Genomic DNA, 18,579 nt, shown 5'->3' on the forward strand with positions numbered 1-18,579 from the left:
CAGTTACATTCACACAAATGCTGTTGCTATTAAATATGGTACATATGGAGGCAATTGGCACTGTTTTTGGCTGGGTTTTTCCACAGATTTCCCATTTAAATGAGACCTTTGGGTCACTCTATATCAGCCCAAATTCCTGACAGCGGTCCGGCTATAATGAGACCAATACCAACGGGAGGATGGATCATATTTTCACCACTGTCTCTCAGCCATTATTACTCTTTCCAAGTATTCCTTGAACAAAAGTTTCCATTCTTCCTATTCCTCTTCCCTCTTCAGTCTGATCATGGATTTAACTGATGTTCTCTGCGGCTCCAGTGATCTTGTCTTTCTCCTTGGCAGGGGCGTTTCTACGGGTGGGCCTGGGTAGGCACAGGCCCACCCACTTCTTGCCCTGGCCCACCCAAAAAAAAAAAAAAAAAAAATAATAATAATAATAATTGGTTGTTTTCTAGAGGCGAACTTGCTGCTGCCTTGCTAGCTAATGGTTTTGTAGCTTAAAAACGCAGGGCACATCATCTCCAGAGTCTAATGCATGACGACTTCATGACATCTAGGAATTTTGCGCGCTTAAATTTCATCATGCAATTGCCCCACCAATTTTATCCAGGCCCACCCAATTTTATCCAGGCCCACCCATAATTGAATTTCTGGCTACGCCCCTGCTCCTTGGCCACCTTGTTGGTAAAACAAGACAGCACACACACACACACACACACACACACACACACACACACACACACACACACACACACACACACACATACACACACACCAGCGGACAGCCTCATCAGGTTAGAAAGGCTAGTGAAGCAAAAGAGGTCAGATAGAGACTGACCGTAACGCTACTGTGTCTGTCTGTTCCAAAATAACATCGTCTCTGCACTGCATGACGAGGCCCTGCAGGCAAGTCACATAAGGGTAAAGTTACATTTACCTTAGGTAAAGGTAAGTTTACCTTAGGTAAAGGTAAGTTAGTCTACCTCACATCTAACCTTGCAAGGCAGCTGGATTGGCGTGAGATCACAATCCCATCCAGATCTCTTTCAGAAGGCACAGAATCTGTGCGCTCCCCTGGATTTAAACCCCTCTGTCTCCATGAATGGAAGACTCATGTAAATGTGGAACAGTGGCATTAGCTACGCTGGGAGCAACAAGGCCGCACTTGGACGCTTTGACTGTAATTTGCTCCAGTCTGTCTGTTCTTATCTCGCCAACGCATTCGGTCTTTAATCCCCTTGCCTCAGTCAGTCAGTACTGTATGAGACACAAAGAGCCGTCTCCTGGGAGTGTCTGGGGAAGAAACGGTGCAAGAGACGAAGAGCAGCGAGCAGCGGGGAGTGGAAGGTCGCTGCGATGTGGGCTTTTCAACCCAGTGCACTCTTAAAGGGCTAGTTCAGCTTTTTTAAGAAGTGGATTCAGTGGATTCAGACCTTCAGTTGATTAAAAAAAACACCTCCAGCAATTATTTCATCTTTGAGATTTCAGGAACAGAAATTAATTTGCTATCAAGGCTAGTAGTCATTCTGTGGAAAACTGTGTTTGTATTTGAATTTGTATTTGTTAAGACTATAGGGTATTATGTGAGTGATTTTTTCTAGAGTAGGCCTACATGCATTTAGTGTGATAGACTTCCCCTAGCATTATAACTGCCTAATTTATAACTGTGAGCATGAACAACTCTTTCCCAAAGGCAGAAACCAGAGAAGATGCATCTTCAGCTATTAAATCTGACACCTTTTACACAATTTATACCCTTTGCATTTCACGTAGTTCGAAGAGAAACTGTGGAGGCAGATAACAAGAACACAACAGTATACCAAATAATCACACGACTACCACCAAAAAATGTTAGACAAATCAAAACTATCTTAGATTTTTGATTCTTTAAAGGAGATACCCTTTGCGTTGATGGAAAAAGTCAAATGTTTTGGAAATAAATTCATACATAGGCATCAACTTCACTATTTATTTTTGTCTAAGAAACTAATTTCAAGCATTAAGCATAAGCCTTTAGATCAAAATGGCTTAAAAGAGAATGAAAAACATACATTCAATCAGATGTGTCCAAACTTGTGACTATAGTAGCCTATACAGTAGATGTATAGTAGCCTATACAGTAGATTGGTTTCTGCTAACTGGAAATGTCAAGAAAGAAATTCCAATACATCTTATTTTGGTTTATTGTTGCTTGTCATTGAACATGAATGCCTAATAATTGATGCAGTTGACGCCTAAATTCTACCAAAACAAAAATGACACCAGGGTTGCATCCAGCGAGCAGCTAGCTAGCTACTGTACCGCAGGACTGGCAAAACAAAGCACACGCCACAAATGAGCAGGTTACAGAAACGTTGCTACCGTATGCGTAGAGACTATGCAGGTTTTGCTGAGAGATTACACAGGATAACATTGCAAATTTGCTACTGTAGCACGTTAGCATGACAGAGGTTTGTCGGGTTTAATAGAGGCGTGGTGTGTCCAGCTGGGTTCCTGTCCTGTAGGTTCTGTCTTGTCCCGGTGAGGTTTGCGGAGTCTCATCCCCGGAAGTAAATCCGTGTGCACACTACGTCGTCTGCCCCAAACGTCTGCAGGAAACACAAAGAAAGTTCAATATGTCAGCCATATGATGCGCATTAGTCCTCATCTTCAGATGGCAGGGAAGGTTAAGGATATAACTTTACATTGTGTACTTTAGTGGCCGGCCGCGACAGTCTGGCTGGTATAGTTTTCACCTTGTGGGTCTGTGTTTTTGTGTGTGTGATTGTTACGTGGGAGTGTCTGTGCTTGATTGTCAGAAATTGTTAGAAATAAAACCTGTCTGTCTCCTTTGTCCCCTGGTTTGTTGTTTTATATGTTGCATCCTTTCTCTCCTGGTCAAACTTGGGAACGTAACAGTGATCATGGCAAAATGAGGTCTTGGAGACGTGTGTGTGTGTGTGTGTGTGTGTGTCGACAGATTCTGTCAAAACTGTGCAAGATCATGCTGACAAAACCTTACAGGTGTGTAGATGAGATCAAGGCCGAGTTCAAGGATGGGTGGTGGTCCGAGCAAGGGGCCGGAAGCCAATCTGACCCCATCACAAAATGCTCTCTAGTTTATTATTTTTCTTCAATTTCTTCAGTTTCTACATTCCTTCAGTTCCGCTCAACAACTTTTTTTTTTAGCTTTCCTCATTGAAATGAATGGGCACACCTAGCCTCAAGCTAGTCAGGTTGGGATAGTGTGGGAACGCCCACAAAATGTTACTACGCGCAGCTGGTGCGCAAGACTAAACGCTGGGGGAAAACCCCCCATATATCTCAATGGGCGGACTCACCAAAGGACGGTGCTGCGGCTCTACATAGATGTGTGTTCAGATGTGCGTTTACTGCGGGGATTGAATCCCCGATCCTGTCTGCCTGAGCTGGGCTAGCAGCTAAATGCTAACTATACTGGCTGGGAAGAACAGGAGGATTTCCCCCATGACCAAATTCTGACGAGACACCGCCTGAATGTAAAGCTTTACCCCTTTGTTTAAACGATTATTAAGATGCACTTAATTTATCCCCTACGGGAAATTCGGGATGTTGAAAAATGAGAAGAGTAAGATAGTTTTTGGTTACTGAAGTAAGTACTTTTTTTTCTGATTTGTCCCCCATTTTCTCCCCCATAATTGTACTTGGCCAATTCCCCCTGCTGCCCCAGTCGCTCGCTACCCCCTCTGCCGATCTGAGGAGAGCGTAGACACACACGTGCTTCCTCCGATACATGTGCAGTTGCCAGCCACTTCTTTTCACCCGACGGCGGGGAGCTTCACCGGCAGGACGTAGCACGTGGGAGGATCACGCTATTCCCACCAGTTCCCTTCCGCCCCGAACAGGCGCCCCGACCGACCAGAGGAGGCGCTAGTGCAGCGACCAGTATACATGCACTCCGGCTTCCCACCCGCAGACACAGCCAATCGTGCCTGTATGGATGCCCCGACCAAGTCGGAGTTAACACGTGGCGCGAACCTGCGACCCTCATGTTGGTAGGCAGGGAATCTACCGCTACACTACCGGGATGCTCTGGTTACTGAAGTCAATAAATAAACATTAACTTCACAATGTGGCAAGTTCACAGTTACTCTTACTATTTTACTATTGTATTTCCCACCTCTGTGTTTTTATTATAACTTTTTTTTTTTTTACTGTGATTGTAAAAAAAAATCTGATGTAATTTCATGTGTTCCATTGTTGTATTGTTTTATCTCTTCTATTTCTGTAAAGCACTTTGAATTGCCTTTGGCATGAAAAGCGCTATATAAATAAAGTTGCCTTGCCTTGCCTTGAGGAAAACTGTCAAAATACAACTCCAAAAGTCAAGGAAATCCTATACGGTCTGCTGCATTTTTCATAACATGCATTCAACTTTATGTCCATCAATCTAGGTCATACTGCAAACTATCGATGACGAAACCAAAAGAAAGCCCTCAATAACTGGCTGATCCAATCCCCTTCATTTCATACACGGGCGTAAGTCAGCTGAATTGAAATTTCAGATGTGCCATCATCAGTTGATATTTGAGGCCGATATAGCTGCAGAAAATTAGTGTTTTCAGACTAAAAACCAATTAAATGGAACATGCAAATCTTATGGAAATGTGCCCCACTTACAGTGTGAACTGCCACAGACAATCAGACCATTGCATTATGATCGTTAGTCCTCCTTTGAGTCTGGAGCTGCGACGCTGCAATGGTTCAATTGTCTGGGTGTCTGGAGGCTTCCTTGGAGACGGAGAGATAGGATCCAGGTCCAGACAGTGTTTGTTTTGGCTTCTCCCTCTTCTTTGTCCCAATGGACCGAGGCTGTCTGGGAGCAGTCGTGACTCATGGCTGTTTTGTTTTTTTGCTTGCGAGGCAGAACATTCTTCCAGGATTTTTTAACAGTGTGATATTTAATCAATACCACATTCCACAATTTATTCCTCTGGAGCATTCAAAGAGATCATGTCGCATCACTTAACATTTTTTTTACTTTTAATCGGGTGTATGAGTTTATGAGCAGATGTTGGAAACTGCACCGATGTCGTTGTGTCCTTTATTTTGTGGGTCAAGATGGGATTGGTTTTGCCATATGGTCAAATCAGAATTCTTACATACAGAATTGAATTAGGTACCATGTGACACTAAACTTTCACCGGACCTTTTCTTTGGGGAGCATCTGGGACACACAATGTAACTTACAAAACAATTTACAACTATTTAATAAACCAATTAATAAAGTTGCAAGGATTCCTTTTTTTAATGGGGGGGGGGGGGTGAGAGGAAGCTCTCGTTTTCAAGGACGCCCTGATTACAGCATATATGAAAAAACATAAAACAATTATAGGGGGAAAATAGGGGACATATAAAACAATAAAAATAAAATCACAAAAAAAAAAATTGTCTGCATCTGTGCACCTGTTAGAAAAAACAGGTGCAATCCCTATTTAATGCATCTTGCACATGCACTTTTTCACATGTAGCTGATGTGGTCAAGGAGAATCCTCCATCATATTGGCAGTGGGAGACATTACCACAAACCAATATCTGATCCCACCGCTCTTCTGTGTGTCGCTGTGATTGTTTCAGTCGGTCAGAGTCTGTGCGGGTCTGTTTATGGCTGCAGGCCTTCATGCTCAATTAGATCTCATTCTTCAGATGGCTGTTCATATCTCCTCTAAGATGATGTCATCCAGAGCCATCTAGTAAGAGAGTGGCGCCAGAGGAGGTCCAAAATGCATGACTCATGTAGCCAATGAACAGCCAGGAAGGGGGGCTCACACTACGTTTGAATGCATCAAATAAAGCTGATAATATACAATTGGATTCTTTAAACATCTGACCCTCTCAAAGTACATCACAATTTGCTGCACCTCGACAGCGCTGCTTAATCCAGAACCTTACTTCCGGGAACTTTTGTGAGGTCAAAATAAATAAATAAATGCAACTCCGTGCAGCTTTTTGCTGTTCACTCTGATCAGAAATCGTCTGATCTGATCTGTGTGTCACATGTGAGGGACAAGTTTAGATATTTAGAAATTAGAAATCGATATTTAGAAGTGGGGCAAGTGTGTGTGTGTGTGTGGGGGGGGGGGGGGGGGGCGTCCACACAGACACTCAGCTGCTGTCACTGGCTGGTCCCCGGTCGTCCACACAGACACTCAGCTGCTGTCACTGGATGGTCCCCGGTCGTCCACACAGACACTCAGCTGCTGTCACAGCTCGGACACATCCCTCTCCAATAGCAGCCGGGTCAACGTGTCACCAGAGGTGTCGTGTAACTCATAGTAAATAAATACTAAAACAGCGTCAAGGATATTATTCAAATAGGTAAAAGCTGTTTCTGCTCTTCTGCCCACTGCATTATGCAACATGATGTCATAGACATTGTGACAATGTGACATCATCAGTGATAATTATTGACCAAAATCATCTTATGACATCACTGGTGATGTCATAGGCACTGATGATGTCATACGCGTTGGGACATCATCAGCGATGTCACTCGAGCTGTGGATTTTGGTTACCCTCGGCTCTGCTCTACTCTGCTTCATCTGACAAACACGTTGGAAGCGGACCGTGGGAGCGTCGAGCATTGAGAGGGCAAAGATGTTGATGCAGGGTTCCTGAGAACTGTTCGTTGCCCTGCACCCCCCCCCTGCACATCGTTCGGGGAGGGGGGGGGGGGGGGGGGGGGATGACTCCTACCCATATTAATCTGGCTAAATACGGGGGGTATTAGCCGAGTGCAATGTCAGCGTAGCAGCTCCTCTTGTTCTCCTTTCACGTCTCTCTGTGGGGAGGATGAAAGCTGGGCTCCTTGGGAAACGGCCTCTCTCATTTCCTTTCTAGATGAATCTCCAGGGTGGCTTCATACACTCCCTGCCTCCGTTTATTACCCATCTCTCATACAGAGAGGAACACCGCGGCTGCTTTCAAATCCCATCTTAATGCATCTGACGTCCTCCCAGCTGCTGCACACAAGCCTCAGAACAGACCCACCATACACATCTCTCTATTGCCTCTGTATTACTTCATGCACCGTGCGGGACATTCATCTGTATGGTTATTATGAGCAGGGAGAGAGAGCAAAGCTTAGTAAGTTGAATTGATTTTAAATTGAAAAATTGTTTGGGGAATTAATTTTTTTAAATCATTTTTGAAATGGTCTCTGTTTTTTTTGAGGGACACTAGGACCTCGGCCTGAAATGACAGTTGTGTATTATCTTGTTACTTTATGAGTGGCCTCTATCGAGTGGCCCGGGCGGGGGGGCTAGATGAAGATTAATCATTTTATGAGCACTCACCAGTATGAGCTCGTCGCCTCTCAGCTCCCTGGTCCAGTAGGTTTTGGGTCCGTCACCATCCACCAGAGTCTGCTGACAGCGCATCTTGTTCTCCGTCTCCCAGGTGGCGAGGCTCTGCGGGTGGGACAAACAGAATGAAAGGTCACACTGTCCTGGTCCAGGTCAGTGATGACGGCGATGACGCATCCGCAAGGTGTATCTTAAAGCAACAATACATGACTTTTTACATAGAAGTCAAATGTCTTGTTTTGCAACTCACTATCGCCGACTGATAAGACAAAATAGTGACCCATATAGTTCATGAAAGTTTCATTATTCTTTGTTCCAAACATCCGGTGTCGGGTCGGTCTTTCACAATCCTCTTGCGCACAGGAAGTGATGCGTTGTACGTTTCCCGCAGCAGCATCAACAGCGGTTTCTTTGGAATAAACAGAAGTCCTAGGTCATTAGCACGAGCAGTGATGGCTGAACAGACAAAGAAAAGAACATCACGAACAGAAACTTAAACTTCATCGACAGAAAATCCAAGGAAAAAGACGTCTCAGTCCTGCCCACACTGTTTGATTGACAGGTGGTCTCAAGGAAGAGTAATAGATACTGAGTAATAGATGGTAAATGGTGTACATTCACCCATTCACACACCGATGGCGGCAGGTTACCACGCAGGGTGCTGGCACACCAACGGGAGCAATTTGGGGGTTCAGTGTCTTGCCCAAGGACACTTCGACATGCAGACTGGAGGAGCCGGGAATCGAACCACCGACCTCTTTTATCCAAAGCGATTAGTGGATTTCTTCCTCCATGATTATTGAATATCTCGGCTCTATCTAGCCTTTTGATTACGAGGGACTGAAACCAAAACCTTGATGTTTAAGATAGCTGAAAAACTATCAAACTCTGTTTTATCACAAATTTGATCTGTTGGGCGTTTGACGCTATAAGTTGAACTTTAGAATGCATAGGTTATATTTTCCAACTCGAAATTATATTCAGCAGTCTGCAAAGACAACATAAAATCTTCTGAGCTTTCAGTAGGTCAAGGTCTCCCTCTCTGCTATTTTCCTTCCATATTAATAATGAGTTTTACACGCGCTAGTCAGATTTTGACTTCTGGACTAATTTCTTTTGGAGTAGGCTAATTGACTCAAATTGCCTATCAGAGTTAGCAATTCATAAAGAATTAGGTCCGATGAGACCGGTAGTGCTAATTTGTGCTCGATGATTTATGGTTTTGGTCAGTTTAGGGGACATTAGCATCTTCTTTTATTTCCTATAATGATTGTCCACTTCAAACTAAGCAGTCATACAGTCTGCTTTGTTTTCAGCTGTTTTAGAATATAGTTTCCTCAACCCCGCATGTTGGCTTTCCTCAATCCAGAGAGTCAAAATGCCATATTCACCAATATGTAGCCCCGCCCACTTGACCCAGGTGTGTTATGACTTCCTGTTCAAAACACCGTCTGGTTTACCTGCTCACTATAGTACTGTACTGTCACAGGACGTGTCAACACAATAAGAAGTAACTGGCTGACCCCTGTGTTGGAACATGAGGTGAATACTGTAGGCTATAGCCTGCTATCAACACATTCATAACTGTTTGGCTTATAGAATGCTGCTATCAGACACTTATGATATTCTCCCACAGTTCAAGTGTGTTTTTCTCGTCAATAAACCAGCTGCATTTTCCTTTCCAAACTGCTGTGATCCCGCTCCAAGGCCTGCAACTGATCAAAGCAGCATAGCTTCATCCAACTCAAGCGCAGAATCCGGCTCTGCGCACCGAGCAGTGGCTTTTATTTTGAAAACCGGGGATTGTTTTTCCTGCCGGTAAAATAGTGTATTTGCAGTGTTGCTCGTGGGCATTTCTGTCTGATCATTTGTCCTGTTGAAAATAAGAGAAGTGTATATTTTCAGCACCGCAGTGTCGTTTGGATGGAGCCTCACTTTCTTTCCAGGCAAAATGTTAATCACCATATCAAAGGTAAGGGAAGCCATCACGGGTCCCTGTGGGCCGCCGTCCTCAGACTGAGCCGAGCTGAACAGCACAGGGGCTTTTGTACAGCTCTTCCTCTCCCTCTCCCTCTCCCTCCCCCCTCTCTCTCTCTCTCTCTCTCTCTGGCACACACACACACACACACACACGCACGCACGCACGCACGCACGCACACACGCACGCACGCACGCACACACACACACACACACACACACACACTCCCTCCTCTCTGTTTTTTCTTCTCCCTTCTTCCCAATAAAGCCAGAACCCAGAAAAGTCCCATTAGCCACGGCCCCATTCGAGCATCAGTCTCTGGCACTGACTTGGATGGATTTGCTCTCTCATTCTCTCTATTGCACACTAACTCACAGATAAACACACACATAAACACACACACACACACACACACACACACACACACACACACACACACACACACACACACACACACACACACACACACACACACACACACACACACACACACTATTTGTCTGAGGCATTTGTTTTAGGACATCTTGTTTTCTCTGTCTCTTTCTAACGAGATACTTATTGGAGCATCTGCTGCTGTTGGCTCCAGTTGAGTCCAAGTTGCACCACAGAATTGACTTGACTGTCCCCATCGCTTCTCCAACACAAAGAGAGCGTCTAAAGCTAAGTGGGAGAACATCTCCTTTCCTGCATGGTTTTAAGCTCTTTTTCTCGTCTTGTTTAACAAAATGGCTTCTTTCAGTGCCCAAAATAACAGGCTCGCTCCCCCTTCAACTCATCTCTTCACACTGTGTGCTGCTCACGCTGTTTCTCCTGTCAGTGGTTGCTCACTATAATTTGCAATCTGAGAAGCCTATACGAGGGATCAGCCGAGCAGCATTTTGGTCATCAAAACGCGTCACATAGGTGGCAACGGCAATGGAACCCTATGGAGCCTGAGCTTTGGGAGGCTTTGAGTGTCTGACTCTGTTTACATTTTAAAAACGGCAACAATTCACACAACTTTAACACGACATGCATATATTATACATCAAACTCTTGAGCTACTTCTGCTCTCACTCAGAATTTCAAAAATATAAGCGATGTGATGTATAGTTTTGTGATGTATAGTCGCCATCTTGGGGTTCTTGCGCAGCTCACGCGAGACGGCACGAGACGAGGGGTTTCCCAGAGCCACAGCTCCGCCTGCTATTGGTCCTTTGATCCTCTAAGCTGTGCGATCACTGGACAGGCGACCTGTCAATCACCCCCAAAACATAGTCTTTTCTATCATCTATTTTACTGCGGGTGAGCATCAAATCAGCCCCTGTACAGTTGTTATGAAAGGTGACATTAGCTATATTAAACATGATTAATCACGGTTACAAAGTGGGGTATTTTGACATGCGGGTGAACGGGGTACGACTCCCTAAGGGCTCCAGCTTCAAGTGGCCATTCAAAGGAACTACAGCTTTCAGGATCACTTCCACGGCTTCCTCTGTATAACCCCGAGCTAGCCCACTGGTTAGAATCAGCCAAGTGAATTATGAAACCCCTCTGGGTTAGAGAGAGAGAGGAGAGGCTGCATGCCAACTCTGTGAGCCAGGCCCGACTAAATGGCCGGTGACACAGGGACACTAGAAGAAGGTAGCACAAACTCCTGGCCCTCTATAAACACCTCCATCCATCCATGCAGAGCAGGTGTATAATCACCAGTGTTGGGGGTAACTCATTACAAAAGTAACATATTACATGTAATATATTACTTTTAGCAGTAACTAAGTAATATAACTTATTACTTATAGGATTTCAGTAATATTATACCAGTTACTTTGTCAAGTAACTCAAGTTACAAATTGAGTTATATTTGATCAAATCAAAGCACATATTTAAAAAAGATACAATTATTTCCTAATCAAACTGTGTGTTTTTATGCAAATAGATGCACTATAGATGACAATAACAAAGGAAAAGAATAACATTTAGAATTTTGGATTGTTTACACTGATTTCAAGGCGGTTGAAATTATTTTTCAGGATCGTTCTGGGGCAGCGATGTCATTCTGCTGCTGCTGTTGTTTTGGTAAAAGTAATGCAAAAGTATTTTCATAACGAGTTACTCTACACAGAAAGTAATATTGTAAAGTAACTTATTACTTTAAAATGAAAGTAACTAGTAATATGTAGTATATTACATTTTGAAAGTAACTTGCCCAACACTGCTTATCACTTCCTCCTCTGAACAGGAGAGGAGGCCGTCTGATCCCTCGACAATCCGTCAGATTAGAGGGAGCTTTTGAACTTTGCGGCGGTGTTAATCAGCTCTGTGCTCTTTGCCAGGCACGGATCAGCGTGTAATCCACCTTCTAACCACACGGAGGCGACCGGCCCGGCCTCAGCCAAACCCTACTGCGCCATGCCTGCAGTTATGGAAATCGCCCCCCGTTCTGTGGGCTCCCAAAATCGTGACTGACAGACAGACAGACAGACACCGCCAAGGGCGCCATCGTGCAACTGTTCGCCACTGTTCAAGTGACATCACTGATGACATCACAATTGCCAAGTGACATCACTTCCGTCACAAATCGTGACTGGCACCGAGCCCACAGACAGTTGCTCGAGCGACATCAATGATGACATCACTGATGACATCACTGATGATGACATCACTTCTGTCACAAATCGTGACTGACACTGAGCCCACAGACAGACACCACTTTTAGTCCATTTTAAATGAAAGATAGTGTGAACGGTTAACCAAAAAAAGCAATAAATCAGAATTGGGCACAAAGGTTTGCGGTGTGAACGTAGCATAGAGACCAAATAATCTATCACCAACAACATGATTTCTTTTCCACGACTGAATGCCAAGACGCTCAAATAGCATTTTAAGCCTAAACAGAAGGAGCTGGTGAATGTGTGATAACAACAAGGTCTGGTCTGCCTCCTCACAGCGAGGCGTCACTGTGGCAGAAAGCTGTGGCGCTGATAGCCGTCTAGCCCCACCCACCACCACCCAGCATGCCCCAGGGCCCAGACAGAAGGAGCCCGACTCCCGGGATCCAAATTAGGTCATGTCTGCTCTCTCTGACTGCAACATGTAACGTTAGTTCATCAATATTTGAGATTTTAGCTGTTGAATGCTGCTTCAGTATAGTCAAAATTACTCGGTTTGACAGTTCCATTTGTGAATGATATCTCCAAAATGTACCATCGTTGTCTGAATTGTGCATATTCATCGGTGTCATTTGGACAGACAGAGATCAAACCATTTAGTGCGTTCTGTTCTGCACACATACGCAGAAGTGCTTTGTGGTTTCCATCAAATATCTATCTCAAATATCCTCGGCTCTCGGTTGAATTATATTGATTTAATGTGCATGCAGGCAATTACACATTTTCCCCTTTCCACGTGTTTTCTCTCCGCAAAGCATGAATACCACTTCAGTTCCATTGCCCAAGAATTTCTAGGGTCACTTTTCCAGTACAGTCATTTTTCTCGTATACATTTGTGAACAGAACTTGAGATTGTCCACCCGGTTTGGGAACGACCGGCAAAGGAACTCTGCGGTTGTATTGTCTCCTCCGAGAGAGTCGCACAACAATGTGTGTGCTGTTTCAATACCGTCGTGTCATGACTAGACGACATGTTTTTAGCCTTTTGTGAAATGTCAAAAAGTCGATCAGTCAACTGCATTATAGTTATTGTTCTATAATGGAAAAGTTTCATTCCAAACTGTTGTGAATTGAAACCAATTGAAATATGCGACTCTCCTACTTGACAATATAGTTGCTTGCACAAAAGCAAAACTCATCATTATACTTTATTGAATTTATTGACAATCTTTCTAATATTTCCCCCCCGTTTTTTATCCCATTTGTATCAGCCATTAATGCTAATTTTAATTGATTGACAATCTATTATTTTAATGTATTGACAATCTTGAACACATTTATTTACTCAATATATACTAACAGTGGATGTAACTGTCTGTTCTTTATTAAACAACACAGAGCTTTCCTAAACAGATATGTAACATTTACCCTTCATTTCAACTTGATCATAATATTTTCTTCTAGAGATCGTCCGATAGACATCACCGTTAACCTTGTTAACATAAACGGACAGCCTCGAGGATCACTTTCACCCAGGATGTGTTTTCCCCTGACTTCAAGAATACGAATGTCCTGATCCACAAAGCCCAGATTCCTCCAGCGGTGAGAAAAGCAGTGGAAGCTGTCAACGACTCGCCCATCCTGGATCCGTTACGCAACCATCCTCTGCTAGCGGTGCAACAGACACTGCAGCCTGTTCTCCCTGAAAGTTGGCATATTCCGCTGAATCGGCATATTGCAGCAGCACACCGCTCACTTCTTTCAAACTGAAATTGTTATTTTTCAGCCGGAGGACGTCAAGCATCCCGCCCCGCTGATGTGTCCTTGAGAAAGACACTGAATCCCAACCAGCTCCAGGTGTGCTGTTCTGTAGCCTGGGCCATGACCTTTGACCTCTCTGTGGCCGGGGGGGGGGGTAGAATTTCCTGATCTCGTCTCGCTTCGCTGTCCCCTTTTTACTTGTTACTTTGTGGCATACAATTCCACATCTCATTTCGTATCAGAAAGTAGCGAGTTCTGTTTTGGGAAAATCTAATATGGCTTTATATTTAATTTCCATGACAAGTCCTTCACAGAGACACAGGGCTTCTGTTTCTGTTCTACTAAGCCTACATGAACCATTTCAGCTTCTCTTCCTATATCAAGACGAGATCAGATTTCATAAGCCTTCCCTTGCCCCTCTCATCATAATGGATCCTGTCAGAAGCATATAAGAGCTGCGTCATCTCCATTCACTCCAATGGACCAGTTTTTTTTTTTACCTCGAATAGCAGTGTTAGGGGTAACTCATTACCAAAGTAATGAGTTACTTTGAGTAATATATTACTTTTAGCAGTAACTCAGTAATATAACTTATTACTTATAGGATTTCAATAATATTATACCAGTTACTTTGTCAAGTAACTCAAGTTAGAAATTGAGTAATTAAAAAAAAAATCAAAGCAGATATTTAAAAAAAGTTACAATCATTTCCTAATCAAACTGTGTTTTTATGCAAATAACCACTATGACAATAACAAAGGAAAAGAATAACATTTAGAATCTTAGATTGTTTACACTGGCGGTTTCAAGGCAGTTGAAATTATTTTTCAGGATGGTCCTAGGGCGGCGATGTCATTCTGCTGCTGCTGTTGTTTTGGTAAAAGTAATGCAAAAGTAGTGTAATAAGTAACGTAACGAGTTACTGTACACAGAAAGTAATATTGGGAAGTAACTTATTACTTTCAAATGAAAGTAACTAGTAATATTTAGTATATTACATTTTGAAAGTAACTTGCCCAACACTGTCGAATAGTTCACGGAAGTAAGGTTCTGGATTACCAGCTCTGTAGAGTTGCAGCAGAATGGACCATTTGTGATGTACTTTGAAAGGGTAAGTAAGACGTTTAACCCATTGATACCTGATGCAGCATTTGTGTGTGTATCCCTTTAAGACAGCGAACCGCGTCAAAGCGGTTCGCGGTCTTAAAGGGATACACACACAAATGTGGGATATACACACAAATGCTGCATCAGGTATCAATGGGTTAAACAAATTGTATATTATCTGCATTATTTTATGCAATGAAACGTACTTCCTGGAACTATTAAGAGACGGAGGAGCAGTTCAGTAATACAGCAGGCATGCAGTAAAATAAAATGTGTGACTCTACATTACAAGGACTACATAAGTAGTCCTTATGTAGTTCCTTATGAGATGTTGTGGTCTCCCTCAGTCACCAGACCTCAGCCCAGAAGAGTGTTCATAAGAGACTGTGGACTGCTGGGTAAAAAACCATGTTCACCACTGACACCAACAAAGCAGGAAATGACTGCCAGTCTCACGGAGAAATTTGTTCTCATGGTTTATCATAAGCCTTATGATAAACCATGAGAACAAATTTCTCCGTGAGAAATTTGTCATGTCATAAGGGATCCATCCTCTTTGATCATGCAATTTTTCCACATAATCTAATTTGTTATTTGTCCATGAACTTCAGAACATCTTACAACGCCCCATTGGGATCCACACATAGTTTTATATCAATGTTTAGATGACAGCAATTACAGAGTAATAAGCCACTAATAACGAGTCTTGTTTCACAAAGGAAAAGGACAAAGGAAGTATCTGCTGGTCAGATTTGTGTAAGATAAACCTCTGTGTGACGGGACACCGCGTCTCCATGTGAGTTATCCGGAGTGACCTGCTGATACTAAACAAGGCTCCACTTCTCCCCGGTGAGAGGAAAAATGTAGCCGGGGATCTGGGGTTGCTAAGCACAGAGCGAGGCCGTTGCAATAAACAGATGTCAGCCACTGGCCAGTCAATGACAGCTTATTTTATTAAAGGCATTTTCTAATTTAGATCCTCGTTCTCTCAATTGAAGCAGGCACCATGGTTCTGTCATGACAGCAGGCACCATGGTTCTGTCATGACAGCAGGCACCATGGTTCTGTCATGACGTAGTGTCTCTAAATTCCTCAACTTTCAAGACACCATCTGTTGCAATAACATTATTCGGTCTGATAAACAAAATGACGTTCATCACATGGAGAAGCTTACCCACGTATCTATGACAGGGCCAGTGTTGGGGGTAACTCATTACAAAAGTAACATATTACATGTAATACATTACTTTTAGCAGTAACTCAGAAATATAACTTATCACTTATAGGATTTCAGTAATATTATACCAGTTACTTTGTCAAGTAACTCAAGTTATATATTTATGAGTTATATATTTTTTTAATCAAAGCACTATTTAAAAAAAGATACAATCATTTCCTAATCAAACTGTGGTTTTATGCAAATAGCCAAATAGATGACAATAACAAAGGAAAAGAATAACATTTAGAATCTTAGATTGTTTACACTGGCGGTTTCAAGGCAGTTGAAATTATTTTTCGGGATGGTCCTAGGGCAGCGATGTCAATCTGCTGCTGCTGTTGTTTTGGTAAAAGTAATGCAAAAGTAGTGTAATAAGTAACAAGTTACTCTACACAGAAAGTAATATTGGGAAGTAACTTATTACTTTCAAATGAAAGTAACTAGTAATATCTAGTATATTACATTTTGAAAGTAACTTGCCCAACACTGGACAGGGCGAAATCATTTGCAAAACATTTATAATTAACAGTCACAGTTTCTTACAAATTGAGATTTCAAAACGTAATCTATTATTTTTATTGAATTATTGGATCTTGATGACAAAGAATGATGATTGATATGATTAGTTAAGTAATTTAAGTAACACTAAGTAGTAACATTGCCCTGTAAGGTAAACAGGCCAAATCACTTTTTGAAATGGACTGACAAGACGAATCCTGGTCTTTTATTAATTTAGCTAATTACTTTGATGATGAAGAAATCAAAACAAATCAACAGAGGATTTTTAAGCATTTGCTTTCACGCAATTGAGACAAATTTTACATGTGTAAAAAAGGAGGTGGGACTTAATATTGGGAAGGTGATGCTAATATTTTATATACCGTGTTGGGCAAGTTACTTTCAAAATGTAATATACTACATTAATAGTTACTTTAATTTGAAAGTAATAAGTTACTTTACAATAACCTGTTACTTGTTACACTACTTTTGCATTACTTTCATCAAAATAACTGCAGTAGCAGAATGACATCGGCACCCTGGAACATCCCAAAAAATAATTTCAACCGTCTTGAAGTCAGTGTAAAACCATCCTTTTCCTTTGTTATTGTCATCTATAGTGGTTATTTGCATAAAACTACACAATTTGATTAGGAAATGATTGTATCTTTTTTTTTTTTATAATATGTGCTTTGACAAAAATAATGTAACTCAATTTGTAAATTGAGTTACTTGACAAAGTAACTGGTATAATATTACTGAAATCATATTGTAATACGTTATATTACTGAGTTACTGCTGAAAGTAATATATTACATGTAATATGTTACTTTTGTAATGAGTTACCCCCAACACTATACGCCGAATTTCACATGGACTTTATCAGGCACAAGAATCACACTGGGTAATCCGCCTTACCTAACTGTACACAACCTATTCATTACATAGTTGACATAAAACATCCAGGTCGTATTGAGGGATACATGTACGCCTCTTATGAAACCAGGTCGCTCATACTGCATGTAACAGAACACAGTCTTGTATTTTTTCTACACTTTTTCCTTCATTGTAGATATATTGTTTGTTTTACAGCTATGACTACAGGCTAATATTCCCAACAGTGTACACAGAGGCTCAGGGAAACAGTACTTCATTTCCAGACTTTTTTTTACGTTACTGGATACTTGTTATGAGTTCCAACCATTTCTAAGACATTGAAATTCTCAAAAGTGATTATATCGATTTTCCTTTAGGTTACTTCCAAACCTGTGTAGAGGTCGAAGAGCTGTCTTTTTTTTTCTTATTCTTTTTTCACGAACCAGAATATGTAAATTAAGTTCTAACGAAAGTTCAGTCAGGAAGACTATAATCTGCACTTTATGCTTCCTCAGTTCACTCCACCCCTTCAAATCTGCTCACATGCTCAAAATAAACCTGTCAACTTCCGGGCTTCATTGAATAATCAGCTGTTTGCTGCATGGTCTCTTTTATCCAATAGCATAGCGTCACATCACCTCTCACCCCACACACCTCCATTTGTAAGCCTATCACATTGGCTTTTCACCCCCATTCTAAGCCAATCACATGGCTGTTGTCGTCCTAAATATGCTTTTTTCGATCTCGTTCAGCCTCCCAACTTTGCTGCTGACACTCTCGCACCCTCCACCTCTCCTTCTCCACCCAGTTTTCGCAGACTCATCAGATCCTTCAGTCTGAAGAGTCTCCTCAGTTTCAGAAGGAGAGGCTGAGGCATCACCATCATCACCACCACCAGTATCTAGACTCTACAGGCGGATCTATCTGGCTGCTGCTCTGGGCTGGTGCAGCTCTATCTCATTATCTCCCTGTGCTGTCTAAGCACCAAAGACTATTAACAATACCTCATTCTCATCATATATTCTGTAATGCATCATTCATTAGCTATTGTAATACATTTCATTTTATTCATTCACTGGTCTCTAGTCTCTCCTGATTGAACTGTTTGTATTTGCCTGATCAGTGTGATGATGAAGACTTCAGTAATACTGTATTCTAGAACGGGTGTGAGAATTCCCCCTCTGGGCCTGGAGCGGCTTGGAGAGAAACTCCCATCCATCTCGTCTC

The 18,579-nt window shown here is 42.3% G+C and overlaps 1 protein-coding gene across 1 annotated transcript in view; it reads right to left on the reverse strand.

Annotated features, from left to right (window-relative positions):
• Positions 1 to 2,185: 2,185 nt before the first annotated feature.
• Positions 2,186 to 18,579, reverse strand: part of crabp1a (cellular retinoic acid binding protein 1a) — a 26,641-nt gene continuing 10,247 nt past the window's right edge. The window contains exons 3-4 of the mRNA XM_083662891.1: positions 7,314 to 7,427; positions 2,186 to 2,588 (exon numbers count right to left, since the gene is read on the reverse strand). Coding sequence (XP_083519017.1) covers positions 2,538 to 2,588; positions 7,314 to 7,427 — 165 coding nt within the window. The 3' untranslated portion in view covers positions 2,186 to 2,537. The remainder of the gene's footprint in view (positions 2,589 to 7,313; positions 7,428 to 18,579) is intronic.

The sequence above is a fragment of the Poromitra crassiceps genome (assembly GCF_964638095.1).
Source record: "Poromitra crassiceps genome assembly, chromosome: 30".
In the NCBI taxonomy this organism is placed as follows: domain Eukaryota; kingdom Metazoa; phylum Chordata; class Actinopteri; order Beryciformes; family Melamphaidae; genus Poromitra; species Poromitra crassiceps.